The 17,780-nt window shown below is 36.7% G+C and overlaps 1 protein-coding gene across 1 annotated transcript in view; it reads left to right on the top strand.

The window, feature by feature from the left end:
- The window catches only part of AGPAT5 (1-acylglycerol-3-phosphate O-acyltransferase 5), a 50,956-nt gene that overhangs the window by 16,469 nt on the left and 16,707 nt on the right, over positions 1-17,780 (top strand). The window contains exons 2-5 of the mRNA XM_019032692.4: positions 3-72; positions 5,530-5,645; positions 7,394-7,483; positions 16,497-16,587. Coding sequence (XP_018888237.1) covers positions 3-72; positions 5,530-5,645; positions 7,394-7,483; positions 16,497-16,587 — 367 coding nt within the window. The remainder of the gene's footprint in view (positions 1-2; positions 73-5,529; positions 5,646-7,393; positions 7,484-16,496; positions 16,588-17,780) is intronic.

Below are 17,780 nucleotides of genomic sequence, written 5' to 3' on the forward strand. Positions count from 1 at the left end.
AGATATTGCTATATGGAGATTTGCCAAAAAATAAAGAAAATATAATATATTTAGCAAATCATCAAAGCACAGGTTTGTATTTCATTTGCATGAAACTTAGGTTTTTCTACAGATGGCACATGGGCATTCAAAATACCGTTCTTATATTTAAATGAAGTGGGTTTTTTAAAACATGAATTTTCTGTGCAGATATTACACCTGTTCTTGTATTTTTGTGATTTTACTTTTTGGAAAGTCAGAAACTTGAAAGCTATGAATTTTCCTAAACTTACCTTCTCCCTCTGTTGGATGTAAGTCAGCTATTTTCTTACTTGCTTGCTTTGTTTTTCCTTTGCGTAGCTCTTTAAATAGTGTATTCGTTCTTTTTGTAAGTGATGTTTCTAGAAGTAGCATTGGTGGGTCGAAGTGTATATACATTTTACATTTTTGATTGCTAAGCTGCAGAAAAGCTGTATTGGTATGTAAGTACTCGTTTCCTTACTATGCTAGTCATTTCTAATGTCTGCTCTCCTTTCCTTCTTCAAATGGGTTTGGTTTAATTCTAGTTGCTACTGTTCCATCAGAGGAATAGCAGAGAATTGGTCTGCAAAATAGTGCAGTATATACTTTAGGTTAAGATACTTCTAAAAACCTTTGTATTTTTAACTAATTCTAGAGTCCCAAGAATTTGCAAAAAGAGTACATTGTCAGCAATATTTTTCCCAATGGTGACATCTTAATATAACTGTAGCACAGTAGCAGAATCAGGAAATTGTCATTGGGTAAGGACCTTTTTAATTCTCCAAATAATTCAGCCCTCCAAAAAAATCCCACTTCTTATGTTTTCAAACCTGTAGCTACTTTTGATGCATACTTCCTAAATTCCATTTTTATTACTTTAAAAAATATAATACCTAGAAGCTCAAAGCTGGAAACAGCCTGATCAATATAGTACTCTTAAGCTAAAAACAACCTGATCAATATAGTACTCTTAAGGGAAATCACTTATGCCTGTGGCTTTTTTAAAATTTTCTTCCTGTCAGCTGTCTCTTCATGATTTTGTGGTTTTTATTACTGCTTATACCATAGATGAGGTATAGAAAGTAAAAGAAGTTAAAATGCATTTTTCTCAATTTAGTGAATTAATGATTACGTTCAGATTTATAGGACAAGGGTTGAAGCTACAAGGGGTTGATAGGAATTTTGATGTATCTGAGTATTTTCCCCAACTTTATTACATGACTGGTTCAGACTATTTTATCTAATTACATTTCACTCTTGGCAAAAGTAGCAAAACAGTCAACCAATGGTCAATGCTGCTGAGAACTCTGGCCTGTGCAGACATATTGGCTGTTTTACTTCTAATACCATTCTGCTTTTCCTGTCCTGCTGCTGATGGATGTTTCTTCCAGGTTTTAAACATCAAATAAAAGGGATCTGTGGGCCCAGTACAGGGAATGGCTCTTGATAGATTTGATTTTCATGCATTTCCTTTATTTTGATCCAGTGTTAATTTCATGTAGAGTTGTCTGTTTAACAGGATTCTCTTAAAATTCCTTCTTCAGTTTCCCTGCCAGCTTTTCTTTGTCCAGGTTTCAGTGTGAACTCCACTCGATTAATAGAGCTCTCTAGTAGTGACTTGTGGAGTGAGTTCTCTGAACATTTCTGGAAGTGTTGCTGATAGTGATAATATTGATAACTACTACTGTTAATTTGTGTGCTTACTACATGTTGGCTTTTATATATATTCCTTCAGATTAAGGATTTCTAGAAAACATCTATGAAAAAACAGATTAAAAAAAAACAATTCTGCATGTATTTGGGACTAGAAGGTACTATGGGAAGGATAATCTTCATACTCAGACCATACTGACCTGAATTTCATTTATCAGTTTAGAGAACCACTTCCCCTTCCCTTCACCCTAGCTCCAAGTGCCTGTGACTTTGTATCACCGCTCTGGCACCACATCCTCATCCCAGCAGGATTTGGGAAGGCTGCTTTTTGAAAGCCTTTTAAAATTCTATAAGTTGAGAAAATACTAGGGGAGTGATTTTAAATTTCTTTAGAATTACAGGGTTTAGTCAGTATATGACAGAGCCTTTTCCTAGAAAAATGTGCGTATAAAAATTTGCGTGTAGTTTTAGGGTTTCAGAGACCCCTGAAGCCTATCCATAGATTTGGTTCATGGTCCGATTGTGTTTAGGTACCCTTCTAAAACCCTTTTGAGATGTTAGGAATCACAACAGAGTATCTCTGAAAATGTAATTAGCGGAAAGAACATTTCAAAGACTGTTGTTCTGCTTAGACTTTCTAGTTTGTCTTCTACCAAGCTTGCCAGAATAAATGAGTTTCCTGGCCTGATACTCAAAAGAATTGACATTTAAATTAGTCTCTCTCTTCCCTTGTTTTCGCTTGACACGTCCTTGTCTCTACATTCTGTCTCTGTCTCTGTTAGCTTATTTCTCTCTGGAGTCAGCAGGATATAGTGGCTGTTATTTCTTCCCCTTATCCTTCAACGATCTACTTTTGACAACACTTTGCCTTTTTTTTTTTGAGATGGAGTTTCACTATTGTTGCCCAGGCTGGGTGCAATGGTGCAATCTCAGCTCACTGCAGCCTTCGCCTCCCGGGTTCAAGCCATTTTCCTGCCTCAGCCTCCCGAGTAGCTGGGATTACAGACATGCACCACCACGCCTGGCTAATTTTGTATTTTCAGTAGAGATGAGGTTTTACCATGTTGGTCAGGCTGGCCTTGAACTCCTGACCTCAGGTGATCTGCCTGCTTCGGCCTCCCAAAGTGCGGGGATTACAGGCGTGAGCCACTGTGCCCCGCCTACTATTTGCCTTTTTAATCTCATGAAATGTTCTCTTTTCTTGGCTTAAGTGTCAATTTTCTTGTTGAACAGCATGCGTGGTAAGTACAATGTTATAAAAAGGCATGGACTTTGGAGTTAGAAAGACCCAGGTTCCTGTTCGGCATTGCAGAAATGCTGTTCTGCAGTAGGCTGTGTGTCAGTGGGCAAATTACTTATCTCTCAGAGCCTTATTGGTAAGGTGTGAGTGATAGCTCCTTTCAGGCACTTTACAGAGGCTATCTCCTAATCCTGGTAACATACCTGGCTCATAGATGGCATTTAAAAGTGGTTGTGATGACAGTCATAGCTCACCATTAGCATAGCGCTGGATCCATGGTAGGGAAGCGCTGCACATGCAGTATCTCTTGGACTACACAGGGCCCTCATGAATTAGGAACTGCTGTTTCATGAGGATAGGGATGAGGAAATTAGACTTGCTGCCCCTCACTACCTTCCACTCCTCCCCTCCAAGTTAATGGGAACAATGACTCTGCTTTGGCTTGATTGCCATGGAAGATTCTCACATAGCCAAATTTATTGCTACCTTAGTTAAATTATGCCAGAACACAAAATATGAATAGTTATTGTAAAAGTAATATAATCTCAGCTGTAACTGAGATAGTCAGAAACTATCTGTAATCTGGTGTCCTTTCTGAAACGTAGCTGAGAATAAACAAGAAATAAAGATAACTCAGTAGCAAATATTGGTGACACAAAGCTTGTATATTTTGACTGGTTAAGCTAGTTCTTAAATGTTTCCACTAAAATATTCAAGTTTAAGGGCATAGCCCAGGGCAGTTTATTATGAACATGATGTATTTTGGAAATCTTACACTTTCTCTTAAAAGTTCTTGGGAGGGGCATCTGAGGCCGTAATATAACCATAAAACCGTTTGTTTTAAAATAAAACCCGTTTTTAAAATTCTTCCAAATTAAAAAAAAAATTATTGCAGGAAAAAATGCTAAACCTGGTTTTTAACTTTGTACCCCAACTATATTTGCAAGATGTACTTTAGCCTGGGAACCATACAGAACCATACAGAATTAGTTCTCAGAATTTATTGTCTGCTTACTTTTGCATTTGGTACAGGTATAACAGGGTCGATTATATGGTTTCTAAGACATGACTAGAAAGAAATATGTTTATCAGTTATTATTTCTTCCATCTAAATTAGAAGGGGCTAGGGAGAGGGCTTCAACAGGAATTTATATACTTTAGAGAAAAGTGATCATTGATAGCCCAGTAGTATAGATATCTCAACCCAATAACACAGGTTGTGTCTGTCTCTGGGATCATACACTGTAGGGGAGAATCTTTGCAAGCAACATTCTACTTATAGGGAGCCATAACAAAAGTTTCATATGTATAATAATTATAAGTCTTAAGTCATCAAGAAAAAGTTAACTTGTGAATGATAATCCCTGATTAAAAAGAGAGATGTATAATAATTGATAAGAGATTTTTCTGGGTTAATTTTTAGTTTTAAAATGGCTAAATCTTCTTTGGGATATTCTGACTAGTATGGTGCATTGTCTAACAGATTTCACATAGCTGAGAGCTAATCATACTGTAATCTGTGGAAAACTGTCCTCTTTGGCTAAAACTTTATTGTAATTCCTCTAAATCCTCAGCTTTTATTTTCTACAGACTTTTTTTTTTTTAACGTTTCCTTCCTCTGACTCACTCCTTTTGTTCTCATTTTCATGGCCTGAGAACATGGGTGATGATAGAACTATTCTTTTCACAGATTAACAGTTTTCTTTTCGAGTATCATTGAGCTCATGTGTGTATTAACTAGAGAAGTCTCCCTTACATTTCATTTTTATGTTTTCTTTCTCGTCAAGAGATAGTTTGTAGCCATTTACTTTCAAATCCAAGTTTCTGTGGTTCTTAAGACCTGTATCATTTGTCTCTTGAATTTCACTTCGTTTCGTCTTTAAACCATGTCCTCTGTTTCCCATCTTCTGCACCCACTTTGCCACTTCCTGTTTGTTTAATTGGCAAGGGCCACTCTCTGTGTTGGGAATTTTTTCTTTTTGAAAGCTCAACTAACAACTTCTAGGAAGTTTTTTATTGCTACTGTTATCAGTTCATACCATCTTACCCTTGTTTTTGCAACCCTTTGTTAATAACATATTTATTTAACTATAGTTATTAGCCGTCTGAGATCATTTTAATTGGTTACATAAGGAGCACATATATCTACCCAGCATCATTGTAAGGCATGTGAGACCTTTGTTTGATTGCCGTCCTAACCTAGTACCGAGTCCTAAAAGCTCATTAGTCGAAGATGAAGTGTCCTTGCCTTTTGCTGAACATATATATACACACTAAATATTTAGTGGCAATTCATAGTTGCATTTGGCCATTTTTTGTTTATAATTTCCCCTTTCTCATTAAAAAAACTTTGTTTTCTAGACTTTAGGATTTAGAGAAGCTCATTTTATTCCATATACATGCTGCTGTTGGATTATTTAGGTATTTTGTGACTGTATTTTATCTTTGAAATAAAAAGCCTTTCAAGAAATGCAAAAAAAAAAAAAGCTCAAAAAACAGAAAATGTATATTTTTTAAATATCTCAGATTGATTTAAAGAAATTTTAAACATCCTAATCACAGTACTTTTGAAGCCCATTCCTAGTACAACTTGTGAAGAGGCTCATGTATGTGCTAACTGGGTCCTGTCTCTGCAGTTGACTGGATTGTTGCTGACATCTTGGCCATCAGGCAGAATGCGCTAGGACATGTGCGCTACGTGCTGAAAGAAGGGTTAAAATGGCTGCCATTGTATGGGTGTTACTTTGCTCAGGTAACTTGTTTCCGTGCTTTTCTCTCTATATATGTAGTTTATAAATTTTTTTTTTTTTTTTTTGGAGACGGTCTCACTTTATTGCTCAGGCTGAGTGCAGTGGTGTGAACACAGCTCACTGCAGCCTTGACCTCTGGGGCTCAGGTGAACCTCCTGCCTCTGCCTCCCAAGTAGTTGGGACTGTAGGTGCCCACCATCATGCCCGGCTAAATTTTCTATTTTTCGTAGAGATGGGGGTCTCGCTGTGTTGCCCAGGCTGGTCTTGGACTCAAGCAATCTGCCTGTCTCAGCCTACTAAAATGCTGGATTATAGGTGTGAACTGCCATACCCAACCCTATAAAATTGTTATATTTTAAAATTTAACATATACTTCATGTGAATGTATGGTTTCTAAAATGGGTTTAATAGTTTATTCTCAGTTGAAGTAATTTTGTTTGGCATTTTTAGTGGTGTGTATTTATATACGTCTGATTATCCATATACGGTTTTCCTTCAGGATCTGTGGGGATTGGTTTTAGAACCACCACAGATACCAAAATCTAAGATGTTCAAGACCCTTATATAGAATGGGATAGTATTTGCGTATAACCTGTGCACTACTTTAAATCATCTCTAGATTACTTATAATATCTAATACATTATAAATGCCATGTAAATGGTTGTTATACTTTATTTTTTATTTGTATTATTTTAATTGTTATATTATTTTTAATTTTTATTTGTTCACATATTTTTGATCTGTGATTTGTTGAATCTGCAGATGTGGAACTCATGGATGTGAAGGGCCAGCTGCAGTAAAATGAAAGAGCAAAAATGCAAATGTACAAAGTTCAAACAAATAGGAAATTTAAAGGCATAGAATTTGATAGGCAATTACATTAAACTGTTGATAACAGTAATTAGTGATCTGTATGATATTAAAAAAAAAAGCAAACTGTATATATAAAACTTACTTTCTCCAGTTCTGAAGGCTAGACATCCAAGATCAAGGTGTTGACAGGGTTAGTTTCTCCCAAGGCCTCTCTCCCAAGGCTTGCAGACAGCATCCTTCTTCCTGTGTCCTCAGGTGGTTTTTTTCCCTGTGCCCAAGCACCCCTGGCACTGCTTCCTCTTCTTAGAAGGACTAGTTACACTGGATAACTAATCCTTCTACAGAGACTGCTAAGGTCCCACTCTGAGGCCCTTTTTTAACCTTAATTACCACCTCTAAGTCCCTCTCTCTGAATACAGTCACAGTGGGAACTATTAGGGCTTTAGTAGACTGATTTGGGGGAACACACTTCTGTCCGTAACAGTGCCACATAAATATCTGTAGCAGGATTGATTTTTTAAAATCCCTAAAGATCGTGAGTATTGACATTTTAATGACGCTGTTTAGTGACTCTGTAATAAGTGGGTGGAAGAATTGGGAGTTAAATCCATCTGATGGATCAGGTTTTTTATTTTTAAAAATGTGTATTTAAGAAAGAAAGCATTTTCATTTTAACTGCCAACAAAACTAAACTTCGTGTGTTTTCCAATACAGTGTCACATTTAGTTTTTTTGAATTATGTTGAGACAAGGCAATTTTCAGCTAGATGTTCTTTGAAGAAGAATGTTTTTAATATTTGAAGATATTAAATATAGATTAAATTCTGAAATGTAGTTTTTATTCTGTACTTTTTGCAAGAGAAGTTGCCTTTTTTATGACTCTGGCCAACTGTTATTTTAAAAGTAAATCCTCTTTCTCCCGATTTTATTGTGGCAGCATGGAGGAATCTATGTAAAGCGCAGTGCCAAATTTAACGAGAAAGAGATGCGAAACAAGTTGCAGAGCTACGTGGACGCAGGAACTCCAGTAAGAGCCTACCCATTTTTATTTTTCTTACCAGCTCTCAGTTTCTAAATTTAAGAATTAAATTAAAATGTAAGAATTGTTTTGACAATATATTTTCCCATGTGTAATTACTAATTCAGGGTTATGCTGAGGTAACAGAAACCCTCTGTGTACAGGTAGGCAGGTTTTTCAGCCATCAGAAAGATTGCTGTAAACAACTAGGTCCTTTGCTGGTCAGTGGACCTTAAAGAGGAATAAAAAGAGCATTTGGTGTCGTTCAGAGTCTATAAATAGAACTAACTGCATTTGAACCTGACATTTAAGCTAGTTTACAAGCTCATCTTACTACTTGTCTTCTTTAGTATCAGATTTGGTTTTAGAAGCAGCAACTGTTTTCTGTTAGTGTAAATTTTGAATGTCTTACATGTACAGAAAAACCAAAAAAGGGTGAATCTCTACAAATGTCAAATCATTCAGTGTAAATAATATTTTATAAAACTTTATTCCACAAAAGTGGGGAGAGTTCAATCTGCTTTGTATAGAATGCTGATTGCTGCCAAAGGCTTTTCCCCTGGTTCCCTCCGGAGACAAAGCACCATGATCACCTGGGCGACTTGGGCTTTCTCTTTCAGTGCATGACATGTGCTCAGAAGCTTAGCTCGTGTGCACAGGCTTTCCCTTTCCTTTCTGGCTCCCTCCCTCTGTCTTCCCTCCTCTCCTCTTGCCCTCCCCTCACCAGGGGTCCTGGGCAGCAGCTGGAGCTCATGGTGAGGGAAGAATTCTTCACGGTCAGCTGGTGAAGTGCCTGGTGTGAGCATTGTTTATTCACAAGCCTCTTCTAGGTGTTTTTACATTAGAACATTGCATCTGTTTTGGGCATGTGTGGGGTGACAGAAGCAGAATGGAATGAGATGAACGGTGACCCTTTATCCTGTTATAGCTAACCCTTGAGAACCAAGCTTGGTGTCTTCAAAGGGTCTGTTTAGTCTGAAACAGTGTGGTGAATGTGGGCAGAATTGTGGTCATTGCATGTAGGTCTCCAAAAGACAGAATAAGTTGGTAATATGGTTTATCGACTTTTTACAAAAAAAATTTAAAAATCATGAATTTATACCTTAAAATGTCCATCCCACTTCTCTCCCAGCTGTCCAGTCACCCCAGCCATGGATGACTGCTGTGGAGTTCCTTCTGTGTCCTGCTGTGGGCATTGTATATATGAAGCAAATGAAGATAGCTGCCTTTTGGGTGATGTTGGCATCCTATGCACAGTGGTCCCTTGCTTTTTTGCCCCCATGAATATAGCTGTCAGTGGCGCTAGGGCTGAAAAAATCAGCTCTTTACACTTGTCATGTGTCTTGTTTATGTGGCTGCCTTCGAGAGTTTCTTCTTGTTTTTGGTTTGCAGCAGTTTAAGTATCATATATCTGAGTGTCTTTTAAAAATTTTTACCTGGATTGGTCCTCTGAGCTTGGATCTATGATTTGGTGTCTGTTATTAATTTTGGAAATTTCTTTGCTCTTATTTCCTTAAATATTATTCCTACCCCAGTCTTTCTTCTCCAGTTATGTTTGTGTTGGTTCATTTCTCGCTGTTCTTTAGTTCTTAGATGCATTATTCGTTTTTTGTTGGTTTTTCTTTTTAATTTTTTTTACGCCCCCTCCCTTTTTTCTTTTTGTGTTACAGTTTGGATAATTTCTGTTGACCCACCTTTGAGTTCATGGATTCTTCCTTTGGCTGTGTTGAGTCTACTAGTGAGCCAGTTTAAGGCACTCTTCATCTCTGCTACTGCGTGTTTCATTTCTCACATTTCCCTTTGACCCTGTTTCATAGTTTCCATCTCTGTGCTAGTGTATCTATCTGATCATAAAGCTTAGTCACGTTTTCAATTGAACCTTTATCATTTTATTATACTTGCAGTTCTCTTAAATTCCCTGCTTGATAATTCCAACATCTGGGCCATATCTGAGTCTGGAAATTTTGATTAGTTTATCTCTTCAGATTGTGCTTTATCTTGCCTTTGTCATACTTCCTAAGATTTTGCCTAACCCTGGGCCTCTTTTGTAAGACAGTAGAAATGGAGGCAAGTTGTCTTGATACCTGGAAATGGATAGACTTGTCTTTCTGCTTGGCCTTTAGTGTTGAGGAGTTGAGTCAGTCCACTGAGGAGGTGCACTGGATTTGGGTTTTGCTCATGTGCTTTTTCTCACAGCTTCAGGTTTCTGTAGAACTCATTACTTTGTTTGTAGGTTGGGGATGTCCTCCCGCTAGAGCTTTTCCTCAGTGTCTGTTTCACACTCAGCATTTTCACATGGCACCTTGGAGTGGCTCTCTTCTTTATGCCTTTCCCCACTATACTTCTCAGATACTTGTTACTGAACTCTCACTAGTTTGGTGGTAGAAGGAGAGGGAAGGGAAGTGTCTTTTCATTCTTAGGGAGAGTCTCAGGGGTGGAGCCCTCTCTGATCCTGCCTTGCTTCTGGCTGTAAGTCTGTGCCCAGGATGTATTCCTGCCTTTACTAAGAGTTTTTCCCTGTTCTCTTCACCCAGCCTCATCGAGGATTCATCTGTGCCCCATGGGTAGCAGGGTTTTGTTGCCCCTGTTCATCAGTTTCTGGCTGCTGATCCATAGGAAAGGTAGAAAGAAGGATGTGGGCTGGGCCCTGAGCCTTTCCCACAGGGCTGCTGTTCCCTCCCACAAGCCTACATCCAGTCTTCCCTGACCCCAGTGTGTTTTCCTTTTTCTTTATCTTGGGAGTACACAGGAGGTCTGTGGGTCAAGCCTGTGAGTTGTGCGGCATTCTCCTTGTGTCTGTAGCCCAGGGGTTCGTCTGTTCCACTAGCTCATACTTGGCTTTCTGCAAAATTGTTAAAATATTTAGCTAAATTCTTTTTACTGGTATCTGTTAGCATTGGCCCCCAGCTAAACAAGCGCTAGCATCTTGTTTCTCCTTTGAGTTTTACATCTTTCCTTAGACTTTTGGGTTAGTTGGTTGCCTTGCAACCTTTCAGCTCTCTGAAGGGTCTAAGAAAAGTCATGAATCTACAGCTTGTCAGTGTTGTTGTTGCTGTAGGGTTGGCAGTAGTATTCCTTCAGCATTCTACATACTTAATGGAAGCCGCCTCCCGTTTTTGGTTAATACATTTCAAAACTTGTAACAATGTTAGATTTACAAAAACGTCAGAAAGAACAGAGTGTTCCTGTTTATTCTTTATATAGCTTTTTTTTTTTTTTTTTTTTTGAGTTGGAGTCTCAATCTGTCACCCAGGCTGGAGTGCAGTGGCACGATCTTGGCTCACTGCAACCTCTGCCTCACGGGTTCAAGCAATCTCCTGCCTCAGCCTCCTGAGTAGCTGGGATTACAGGCGTCCACCGCCATGCCCTGCTAATTTTTGTATTTTTAGTAGAGACAGGGTTTCACCATGTTGGCCAGGCTGGTCTCGAACTCCTGACCTCTTGATCCGCCCGCCTCGGCCCCTCAAAGTGCTGGGATTATAGGCGTGAGCCACCACGCCCAGCCTTCTTCATCTAGCTTTAGCATCTAATGTTGACATCTTACATAACATGGAATATATTTGTCAAAACTAAGAAATAAACATTGGTACCACACTATTAATTGTACTACAGATTTTTATTCAGACTTTACCAGGTTTTCCAGTAATGTCCTTTTTCTCTTCTAAAATACAATCCAGAATAGATACAAATCCATTCAACTTCAGTGTTTTAAATTATTGTTTGTCATTATATGAAGTGCTGTGTGGTTTTTATCAAATCTGTTATTTTGGTTTTAATCTTCAAGCTTGTCTTTGTTTCTTTAAGTGATGAAGGCATAATTTAAAAGGTGTGTAGGGTTATTTCAGTGCCTAAAGTCCTGTCTGAGTCTGTTGTTTTCTGCTGTTCTTGCTCATGGTACTTTCTTTCCTTGTTTGCTTTGTTATCTTCCTTTGCTGCTGGCTGTGTTTGGTAAGTTATTTGTGGAAATCAGTTGAAGCCTCAGGTGGGAGTGTCTTTCTCCAGAGATCATTTCTACCTGTTTTAGCTGGGCCCCTTAAGGCTCCTCTAGCGTGGGCCCCACCCAAACCAGATTCTGAGTTGAAGGTGAACTGAGCCATTCAGGCAGTGCAACCAGGGTTGCAGATGCACGTGAGACCTGCTCACCTCTCATTTACTTTCACCCTGAGAGTAGAGCCTTTGGTGTTTCGTTGGCTTCTCTCATTCTCTCTTCACAGTTCTATTAGAAGGTCCATGGGCTTTGGTTTCTGTGCCCTTCATCTTATGAGTCTTGTAAAACAAAGTTCTGTTTTATGCTTACTTCTGCTTTACTGTGTTTGCTTAATTTCAGTCTTAACATCTTGCCAACTCTTGGGTACTTTTAAAATAATGTTATATCCAGCTTTTTAAGTTGTTTTCAGTAGGAAGGTTGATTCAAATAACCTAGTCTGTTATGGGCTACCAGAATAGCCTCCCTGAATTTTGTGGGCAAAATTCCAGCCTTTTATGTTCCTACCGCAGTATGGATAACAGACTGGCAGGTTCAAGAGGCAGTGCTGAGCAGCTTTCGCTGTAAGGTCACTGTCCCAGGTCGGGTTTCTAAGAATCTGGATGGTTGTTTCATTTCTTAATATGTACGCCCTGTGAGAGCAGATACATCTTGCTCAGGTTCTTGATGATTCTTTTCTTTCTGAAGGTGAATTAAGTAAGTGACATGGTAGAATATGTTAAGTCAACTTTTGTGTGGATTGTTAGTTCTCAGGAATCTATTCCATGATTGTATCAGTTCTTATTCGTTATTAGTATTTAAGAAATGCAGAGTTTTGTTTCAAAAAATATATTTGTATTATAAGTTGTGAAGAAATACATCTCCATAATTATTGCTGGGATAATACAGTATTTTCTTAAGGTACTTATTGGTTGTGGATGCAAATGAAGCATATTTGTGATAAAAATAACTAATAGAAGTCATTTTGTTAGACTATGAGCTAGTAAAACTTAGGGCACAAACAAGGAGACTTACACTTTTTCTTCCAGCTTTCACTTAAGTTCCTTTTCAGATAGGAGGCAGCCTGGTGGATAAGAGTGTTGGTTTTGAAATTAGGTTCAGGTTTAAATCCCAGATCTTCTGTTTAATGTTTATTTTATTTCAGGTAGATTTTCTGGATAACTTGCTACAGCTTATACATCAGTACTTGCCACTTCAATTTTATGTTATGGAGAGACGGCTTCTTTCCTTAAACCTCACGAACCAACCTCTGCTAGCTTCTGAGTTTTTCCCTGCCACTTCCTTACCTCTCTCAGCCTTCAGAGAATTAAAGGGAGTTAGGGCCTTGCTCTGGATTAGGATTTGCTTTAAGGGAGTGTTGTGGCTGGTTTGATGTTTTATCTAGAGCACTCAAACTTTCTCCATATCAACAATAAGGCTGTTTTGCTTTCTAATCATTCATGTGTTCAGTGAAGTAACACTTTTAATTCTCTTTAAGAACTTTCCTTTGCATCCGCAACTTGGCTGTTTGGTGCAAAGGACCTAGCTTTTGACCTACCTTGGCTTTCAACATACCTTCCTCACTAAGCCATTTCTAGCTATTGATGTGAAGTGAGAGACATGCAACTCTTCCTTTCTCTGGAACACTTAGCAGCCATTGTAGAGTTATTAATTGGCCTAATTTCAATATTGTTGTGTCTCAGGGAATAGGGAAACCCAAGGGGCGGTAGAGAGAAAAGAGAGACAGGAGAACAGGCCATCAGTGGGGCAGTGAGAACACACACGACATTTATCAATTAAATTTGTCATCTTATATGGGTGCAACTCATGGCACCCCCAAACAATTACAATAGTAACATCAGAGATCACAGATCACAATAACAGATATAATAATATGAAATATTGTGAGATTACCGAAATATGACACAGAGACGTGAGGTGAGCACATACTGTTGGAAAAATGGCACCAATAGACTTGCTCGATGCAGGGTTGTCATAAACCTTCAATGGGAAAAAAATGCAATTTCCGTGAAGCTCAGTAAAGCGAAGCATGATAAAATGAGATAAGCCTGTCACTCCTAAGAATGTTCCTGTACAAGTTTTTTGCATCTGTTACTTGCCTTTTCCTATTTGTGAATAGTATCTTTTTTGAGAACGTGTGTTTTTTTTGTTTTTATACATTTATATGTATCTTTTGAAGAACATACTTTTAAGCTTAATTTATTGATTTTTTTTTCTCTCATAATTTCCACTTTTTGTATCCTATTTAAGAAGACCTTGCCAAACTTAAGGTTGCTAAGATTTTCTCCTTTGTTTTCTTCGGGAAATTTTAGAATTTGCTTTTACATTTAGTTCTAGGATTTATTTATAATTAATGTTTTCATATGGTGTAAGGTCGAAGTTCGTATTTTTTTAATATAGGTAACCATCACTATAGAAAAGATTATTTCCCCCCCCAGTGTTTGAAATAAGTAGACTGAATATAGATGGGTCTGTTATCCCTAGATCAATGGACCATTTGTTCTGTTATATTGATCTATATATATATATCCTTATGCCAATACCATACTGTCTTAATAATGCTTGCTTTGTAGTAAGTTTTTAAATAGTGTAGTTGTCTTCTAAATTTGTTCTTTCTTTTCAAAGTCGTTTTGGCTATTTTAGGTTTTTTGCATTTCCGTGTGAATTATAGAATTAGCTCGACAATTTCTACCCAAAGTTTGTGGGCTTTTCATTTTGATTGTATTGAAGATATAGATGAATTTGGGAAGAATTGATATAACAGGATTGAATCTTTGGATTGATGAACGTAGCGTGCATTTGTTTACTTAGGTCTTCTTTATTTATCTCAGTGTGTTTTGTAGTTTAATGTACAGATTTGCACATGTTTTGCCAGATATATCCCTAAGAATTTCAGTTTTTGATACTGTTATAGATGACATTTAAAAAAATTTCAAGTTTTTGTTTAACCTGGGCATATATTTGACTTTTTAATATACTAACCTTGCTAAACTTATTTATCATCTAGTAACTTAAAAAATATATTCCTTAGGATTTCCTACATAAACAATCATGTCATTGTTATAGAAATAACAGTTTTACTTTGTTCTTTTTAATCTTGATGGCTTTTATTTCTTTTTCTTGCTAAATTTTCTGGCTAGACCTCCTAGTACAGCCTTGACTAGAACTGATGTGAGGGAAATCGTTTCCATATTCCTCATCTTTAGGGAAAAGCACTCATTCTTTTATCCATTCTTTAGTTCCTAGCCCCATTGCCCTTCCTAAATTTTTTCTCATCATTTTCCTTCATCACACCTTGTTCTTTTTCTTTGCAATCATATCATGATATGTAATGACATGTTTTTATTTATCTGTTTAAGTATTTCTTTTCCTCACTTGTCCATGAAGGGAAGGACAATATGTGTTGTTATCCTTTGTGCAGTTCCTGGAACATAATAAGTATATAAGAAATAGTTTCAGAATTAGCTGTGAATGAATTCATGCCTTCTTGCTGTCTGTCAATGTTCTTTTAAATTACACATCTAAGACAGCAGATAATACCACGAGTTATTAACCTGTGAAATAATCGTTTTATTTATAAATGCTTGAGTTAAAAGCTGATAGCCCACAGTAATTGCTTTCATGGCTTTGAATATAAACCTTACTGTTACAAAACACATTTTCATGAAAATGAATGTGTGGTGTTTGGAACTAGCTTTAATGTTTGTCTTCCTGCTTTTCCTTCTAGTTGCTGGAATATAATAAGGAATTTTGTATGTTTTTCCTAATTGTACCCACTTTTCTACATTTTCTTAACAGATCTGATCAGTCTTCATTATTAAATATAAATATACATATAAATTATTAATATTTAATAATATTTAATATTAATTATTAAAAATAATATAAATTATTAAATATAAACATACATGTAATATTATCTGTTAATTTCAAAGTTAGGTGTGGGTTCTGAAGACTATTATATGAATGAACAAAAAGCTTGCATATTTGCGTGGAAGCTGAAAGTACGAAATTTTTAGATACCATTATACCAGTATCTAAAGAAAAAATTCAGTACCACATAGGTTTTTAAGTAGGAGCTGTGATCATAGGTCATCCAGATGAAGGAAGGCTTCTGTACCAGATGTACAGAGGTAGACAATGTTGTCTGAGTACTGTCTGAGATCTGGGAAGAATGAATCCAATAAACATAGTTTTCTCCCATGAGCTCCTGTCTTGTTTCCTGTATTCTGTTTGTATTTGAAAAGATTTGGTATGCATAACTTATTTTTGTCTTTCGGCTGTCAATCAAAGTTATTAGTGTAGTTTTTGTAACTCAGTTCTCAAGCTAGGAGTTTTTGCTGTATAATTTTAATGTTTCTGTTAAACAGATACACCTAAGCAGATAAGTGTAAAAACTTAGACTAATTGATTACTTATTAAACGTCCAGCTTAATATTCTTCTTTATATTATTTTAGTTTCAGTTTATATAACAAATGAGTTTGCTTATAAATAAAATTTAAAATGCACTAAAGGAGCTGTGTGAAATAGGAATTCTGTGTGAAGCTTTTGAATGTGAACATTTAGAACCTTTCACATGGTGGGAATTTAGTATATGATTTTCATCAAATGAGGTACTTTTTAGTGTTGGTACTTAACGATACTGATTTCTAAAATTTGTATTTCTAAAAATGACATATTACAGGATCTCAAAGGGCAAAAACTCATTGAGGCTTTGTATGAGTCACCGTTTCATGGCCTATTTTTAATTAGTGAATTATTAGCATGTAATTAGAAATGTTTTTAGATTCTTCATGGCTGACGTACCAATGAATGTAGCACTGCATTTAAAATATAGTTCACGTTATGTTCAGACTTAATTGAATTGTTGCATTTTGTTTGCCCTGCTTGAAATGAAGGTGACATGTAAATAAATATACATTTTCTCCTACTGTAGGAAATACTCTCTTAGCATTAGTAGGTTTAGCTTTTTTAGGTTAACAATAACAAAAACAAAGCTCACACAAAATAAACCAAATTTGCTCTATGTCCCACAGATGTATCTTGTGATTTTTCCAGAAGGTACAAGGTATAATCCAGAGCAAACAAAAGTCCTTTCAGCTAGTCAGGCATTTGCTGCCCAACGTGGTAAGTAAAAATTTGACAGTGTTTGAACAAATAATTTTTAAAGATAATAACATTTTTAGTTTTTCTTCCTGGAAAAGATACTTTTGTTTTACAATTGAAGGAATCATTGTATTCATTCCTTGAATTAGTGTACATATTATCTCTTATGAAATGAAGTTTCTTCTCCTTAATTCACTTGCATGCTATTATTACATATATCTGAGAAATTAAGTTGAAGTGGTTGTTACGATACATATTCTTGTGCCATGGATTTATTTAAAATCTATCTAAGTACATGATTATGTAGATGGAAGCTTTTTCTACAGTGTATGGGTTATGTGTAATGGAGCTTCTGTTTTGTAAGATGACAGACCTAAGTTGGAGTCCAAACTCGGACTTTTATTAGCTGTATGGTTGCAACTTGCAAGTTGTGTAATGTTACTGAGCTTGCTTCTTCATCTCTTAAAAGATCATATATGCCTTATAAGTAGATCTAAATCTGTGTGAGGATTAGATTAGAAAATATGTCAAGTTTCTAATGGAGAACTTACACAAAGTTGGTCCACAGTGCTTGGAAGCTATTAATGTCTTCAACAATGGTAATGTTCTTAATATCCATGTTTTAGAAAATTGAATAATTGATACACCAATAAGCTATGCAATTTAACCAAACTGGGAAGTATACAGAAAACAGTGGCTATGCTATGTTCTTAGAGGTGTCTTTGAAGCTTGACTGTGATTTAGTGTGTGATCTCCATATGTTGATAGTCCCTCACTGAGCAAATACCTTGTTGGTGACATTACAGCAGGGCCTATGACAGTGCTGTCTAATGGAACTTTCTGCAATAATGGTAAAGTTCTTCATCTGTTCTGTCCAGTGTGCTGGCTCCTACCAATGTGGTTTTTGAGCGTTCAACATGTGACTAGTGCATGAAACGAATTTTTAATTTTATTTAATTTTAGTTTAGTTAAAATTAAGGGGGAGTTTTTACAAGGTGCTTACAAGAGCAGATATGTCATATGTATATGACATCATTTGTAACAGTACATTTAAAAAATGCCAGTTTGTTTTTAAACACATGTCCTATTAAGTAAGGAGTGGTTCAGAATAGGAGGGTTTAGTTGGTCTCCCAACCTGCCAGCTCTCTTTTGACTTTCATTGCTTCCTCTGTCTAATAGACATGATGTTCTGTCATTTCAGTTGCTCTTTTGCA

This window comes from Gorilla gorilla, chromosome 7 (genome assembly GCF_029281585.2).
Source record: "Gorilla gorilla gorilla isolate KB3781 chromosome 7, NHGRI_mGorGor1-v2.1_pri, whole genome shotgun sequence".
Taxonomy (NCBI): Eukaryota; Metazoa; Chordata; class Mammalia; order Primates; family Hominidae; genus Gorilla; species Gorilla gorilla.